We start from the raw sequence: 5,894 nt of genomic DNA on the forward strand, positions 1-5,894 counted from the left end.
TATTTTACAGATTTAAGAGAAAAAATTATATTTAAATACATTGAAATTGCTGTTAAATTCTCTTCAGTCTGTAAAGAATCTCCAATAAAGTATATTTAGAAAAAAAATCCCTGAGTATATGAAATACTCTATTTGTATCTTCCTAAAAAATGAAGAATAATTTAAAAATTTCAAGAGACATATAAACACAATACTTAGCAAAAATAGTATGCACTTTGAAGGCTCCTTCTATAGTGACTATAAATCAGGTTGTCAAATGCTAAATAAGAGAAATAATACATTTACAAAATTAGAAAACATTATTTAAACACACTAGCCATTCTGAGTTACATCCAAAAACCATGCTCTAATGGTGTCTCTATTTTGTCTTAGCCACTCAATATTGTTCTTCACTGTTTCCAGCACTTGCTCCCTGGGTGTTTGTCCTGCTCCAGCTTCTGGGAACCGGTCAAAAAAGCTCTTTATCTGGAGGGTGTGGAGGTAAGAATAGAAAAAGAAGAAGAAACAAACAAACAAATTATAACAAAGGAAGTCATTTTTAAAGCCAGTTATTCTTTAAGTATTTCACTTAAAAACTTGGTGTATTTGATTTTTGACATTCTATACCACTTAACAACACTTGCAATATATGTCTTACCTCATCATTCAGATTGAACCTATCTTTTAGTGATTAACAATCACTAGTCATGGCATTTGTACCCTGGCAACTTGTGAACCAAAGGAACTGGCATATTAGGGAATGAGAACAGTGTACCAGAGGCTCTGGGCCCATTTTTGCTTCTTCTGGCTTCCATCTTTTCTATGTAGTCCCCAGGGTTTCCCCTGCAAAATCTAGCTTGTGGGATGATGGAATCTGGAGTACTTTAATAGATTTTTAGTTTACTTAGTTAGGGCTTGTTAAAAAAAAAAGACATCTCTGTGAAGTTGCCTTTATTCTTCCTCTTCCTTCCAAAACCCTTTCCAAAACTCAATATAGTATAATTTACTATTCATAAAAAAGAGAATTCTTTTGCTTTTTAACATGTAGATTAATTTTAACATCGCCTCAAGCATATCAGGGATTGCATGGTTAGTACAGATGGGGTAAGAGTCAGATCTGTTGTTCATAGTTGCTTATGAATTGTAGTTGACTCAATGTCATTTAACACAAAAACGTCTAATACACAGATATTGAAAATTCATACAATTTCTATTTGTCCAGCATGAATAGATGAATTCCCCTTACCCCCAAGCACTAAGATATTTTAAAAATGGTTAACAGAAATTTACATTGAAACTACGGATTCTGAGAACTCTTAATGAACTCATTCCTAGGTTACCACATGTGCCTGGAAAAGGAAGTCAGATTTTTCACACTTTGGTAAATTAAATGGGCTCATGTAAACCTTCTAAGGCTTCTAAGACTTTCTCTGCTTTTTAACTTTTGATTTTTCTTTTAAAAAGTTTATTAAAAATATCACACATTTCAGGAGATAGATATTTTCTCATTGTTTTCTACAATTTGAATGGAGAAAAAAAATCAATTATATTTAGGAAAAAAAGAATAAAATTTAATTCTATTCTTAGGTATAAACATAGATGGCTTTATCTTCATACCTGCCAGAGCTGTAGTTCAGTGTTGAAAGGCTCTGCTATTGTGACGATTCGGCCAAGGTTCCTGTCATTGAGGGTATATCTGAAGAGTAATTTTCAAACATATAAGAGTATTAAGTGCTAGAATTTTAAACCTTTTCTATAAATGCAAGTATTTCCTTTAATATTGTGAAGTTGACAAAAAAGAATTTATCAGAGAACATTATTTTACATTCCATGTCCTGCTTTTCTAGAGAAATTCTTATCAATTATACACCTCTTATGTAGACAAATTCACACCATTTTCTCATTTGTGGTAGACTGTTAATTGTAATCTTCAAGTCTAGTCTTCTTCCTTTCTGCAGAGACAAACACCCAACTAAAGACTACCCTCCCTCACAACAAGGTGGCCCAATTCTTAATGATAGAACATGAGATAAAGTGGTTTTTGTGCAACTTTTGCCTCCTTTAAACGTCTCCCTTCTTCCATCCCCCTCCCATCAATGCTAGAACAAGGATACACTAGATCCCGTTTCAACAATGGAGATAGTCAAGCCTTTCTCACAATGTGGACTGTCAATTTTAGGATAGTTAAAGACTAGTCTTTCAAGTCACTGTATTTCCTGGCTGTCTGTTGCTTGGCATTTACCCTAACTATACACTATGCTTCTTTCTATATACTTATTGTGCTTATCTACATACTTATCAAAAAGGTTTATTAGCAAATAGCATGGTTTTGGTTATGTTCTATATCAGGTGGGCAAAGCAGCAATACCGGATGCTAAGTACCAAGACAGAATGTCTAGCAAATGTCCCATCCCTTTTGAATTTTCTCTTTTAAACTACAAGAATCAGAGGTTGTCCCGCAGACTACAGTAGTGATGTCTGCAATATTTCATCACTATCAATCACAGTGCAAGAAGAACAATCACAAAATATTTTTTGCACAACATTTGAACTACTGGAATGTTTGAGAAGGATACAAGAAAATAAATGTAAATGTAAAGAGATGATCAAGCAGAGATTAAAAACTGACTAAGTTCATTGCAAACAAATTATTTTACATTAAAACAATAAAACAAAACATAAACAAAAACTTGTCCTAAAATTAAAAGTCAAATATTAACTGGGGAAACATGATTTAGTACATATAATAAAAGTCAAATTATACCCATTCAATCAAATTTATACTGATTCATAGCAAACTGATGGGGCAGAATAGAATTTCTTCATAGGTTTTCCAAGACTGAAATATTTTTAAGAAGGAGATTTTGTCATCTTTCTTCTGAAGAGTGGTTGATAGGTTTAAACTACTAACCTTTTAATTTGTAGCCAACTATTTAAACACTGTGCCAACAATGATCATTATATATATATATACATATAAATTATCTATAATTTGTATTATAGGAGTATGAAATTAACAATTAAAGAACCGACACAACCCACAGTTCACAAGAGAAATATAAGTGGGAGATGTGTCAATGGGAAAAGATGAAATGTAGTAGTAATCAATCTTCATTATACTAGATCTAAAGCTCAATCTTAATATGGATACCACAAAATTGAAATCTATGATGTCTTTCATCTCTACTATCATCACTCTTTATTCAAAGTGTAACGTCCTCATTTTCCATTACAATGCTGCCCTTTGTCTTTGTTAGGTGCCATCTGATAAACTCTTAACAACCCTATGAAGAACAGATCTGAGCCTTGTCTTCTAATGCACCGTGGATCGCTGATATGCTCAAACCTACTGTTACGGTCACTGTGTCAATCCATCTAGTTAAGGATCTTTCTCTCTTTCTCAGACCCTCCTCCTTTCTCTGCATGATATCCTTGTCCAAGGACTAGCTCCTCCTGACAACATGTCCAAAGGATGTAGGACAAAGTGTCACCACACTTGCCTCTGAGGAACATCCTGGTTTTAATTCCTCCAAGATGTGATCGTTATTTTGGTAATCCATGGGACATTCAGTACTCTTCTCGAGCAACTTGTGTTCTTGCTTCTGATCCACTCTCCTAGATCTCTTGAATCTCACAAACCTTTCCAGTTTGCCCTTTGTAATGGTTCCATTTACAGGGAATACTGCTTCTCATTTGGAAAATGCTTCATTTCTCACATCCCTTTGTAGTGCCAGGTCAGGAAATGAGATTGATGGTGCAAGCTCCCCTTTGTTCTTTCTAAGCCATTATTTCTCTGTTCTCTTTTAAAAGGTCACTGAATGAGGGTTGCAAAGTGGATTATATTTGTGTACCAACAAAGGAGTTTTTCTTTTGTTTGTCAAGGAGAGGAGGCAAGGGGGGGGGGGGGGGGGGGGGGGGGGTCGGGGAGAAAAGTGCAACAATGAATTAATGGATTCTAAAGTCTGTAGATGTTCATTGAAATAAAAAAAAAATTTAAAAAATATTACAAAGAGAAACCTGTATAAATGTTCATACTCAGAAATGGCCAATGATTCTTCCACTCCTGAAATGAGTTGATTCGCAGATAACTTATAAATTCTGAAGCTAAATGGTATTTTTCTTTTTCTCCAATTCTTCAAATAAATGTAATCATGAAAATACAAAAAAAAAAGCCACTGTCTTTTCAATTGCTATTCAGTTGTGAAAGGAGAAGAATTGATGCATTTGAGTTGTGGTGTTATAGAAGAGTGCTGAGGATTCTGAAGACTGTCAAAGAATAAACAAATATATTTTGGAGAAAGTGCAACCAAATGCTCCATACAGGCAAAGATCGTGAAATTTTATCTCACATACTTGGGACATGTTGTTAGGAGAATCACTCCTTGTAAAGCGGCATGAAGCTTGGAAAGGTGGAGGAAGATCTTCAATGAAATGAATTCACACAGGAACTATAACAATGGACTCAAGTAAAACAAGGATGATAAAGATGGCACAGGATAGGGCAAGGTTCAAATCCATTACCCATAAGATCAATATGAGCCACAGTGGATTCAACGGGACCTGAGAACATTTTTAAAAAAACTATTCCCTCAAGTTATCGTCTCTCACTTATTACACACCTTAGTACCTAAGACATAGTTGTTCTCTCCACTCCATGCTATGAGTGACTTTAAGTTCACACGGATGATCCATATGGATAATACCTTAGCGCCTTACCTCTTGACCTTGTCTTTTCAATAATCCTTTTTTCTATCAAGTTAAAAATGTATTATACTTTCGCTTCATCTTCACCCTGACATCCTTAGTCCAATCTACTAACTTTTGCCAGAACTATTGAAATAGCTCTCTTACTGCTTACTCCAAATTTACTCTGGCCTCCTTCAAAGCCTATTCTTCACCTTAATTCCAGAGCTTTCTTTAAAAAGTAAAACCAGTCATTTCTAGTGTTACTTAAAATGTTTTAATGACTATCTGCACACCCATGTTTATTGCTGCTTTGTTCACAATAGCAAAGGGTTGGAAACAACCCAAGTGCCCATGAGCAAACGAATGGCTAGAGAAGCTGTGGTATATTCACACAATGAAATACTATGCTGCATTGAAAATCAAGGAATTTATGAAATATTATACAAAATGGGTGACCCTGGAGGACATTATGCTGAGTGAAATATCTCAGTCACAAAAGGGCAAATATTGCATGGTGCTACTGTTGTAAAATGGGACTGACATCGGCGTTGAGGGAAGACTGAGAAAGAGGGGATAAAGAATGTATTGAATGTATTCCTTCATTGAAACAGAGGAAGGAGAGAACTGTTTAAAAGGGATATATGATTAGGTATTATTGTCATGACAGGAGTCCAGAATGAAGGCTGCACAGTGGAGTGGACTTGGGGGGGAGGGACTGTATAACAATGAGAGAATTTTTCTTTTACTTTTCAAAGATAAGAGTGAATTGGGGGGAGGGGTGGTAAGGGATAAAAGTGCAATAATGAATGAATGGAAATCCCAAGTCTCTGTAAACTTTCATTAAAATTAATTAAAAAAAGAAGAAAAATAGTAATAGCATGCTTCTGGCTGAGAAACTAAAATTTAACTATTAAAAGAAACAAAAAACCAAAAAAAACCCCTTTGTAATGAGTACCGTTTTTTAGAATAAGAGCAGAGAGCTTTTTAAAAAGGTAAAATGGGACTGACATCAGGGTTGAGGGGAGACTGAGAAAGAGGGGATTAATTATGTATACTGCATTGAAATAGATGTGGGAGAGAACTGTTTGAAAGGGATATATGATTAGGTATAATTGCCATGGCAGGGGTCCAGAACGAAGGCTGCATAGTGGAGTGGACTTGGGAGAGGGATTGTATAACAATGAAAGAATTTTACTTTTCAAAGAGAAGAGCAAACTGGTGGGGACCGG

The 5,894-nt window shown here is 35.1% G+C and overlaps 1 protein-coding gene across 1 annotated transcript in view; it reads right to left on the minus strand.

The window, feature by feature from the left end:
- Positions 1-312: 312 nt before the first annotated feature.
- The window catches only part of ENPEP (glutamyl aminopeptidase (aminopeptidase A)), a 152,321-nt gene continuing 146,739 nt past the window's right edge, over positions 313-5,894 (minus strand). The window contains exons 19-20 of the mRNA XM_006881089.1: positions 1,597-1,675; positions 313-465 (exon numbers count right to left, since the gene is read on the minus strand). Coding sequence (XP_006881151.1) covers positions 313-465; positions 1,597-1,675 — 232 coding nt within the window. The remainder of the gene's footprint in view (positions 466-1,596; positions 1,676-5,894) is intronic.

This window comes from Elephantulus edwardii, unplaced genomic scaffold (assembly GCF_000299155.1).
Source record: "Elephantulus edwardii isolate Elephantulus edwardi_28Jun2011 unplaced genomic scaffold, EleEdw1.0 scaffold00012, whole genome shotgun sequence".
NCBI classification, from domain to species: domain Eukaryota; kingdom Metazoa; phylum Chordata; class Mammalia; order Macroscelidea; family Macroscelididae; genus Elephantulus; species Elephantulus edwardii.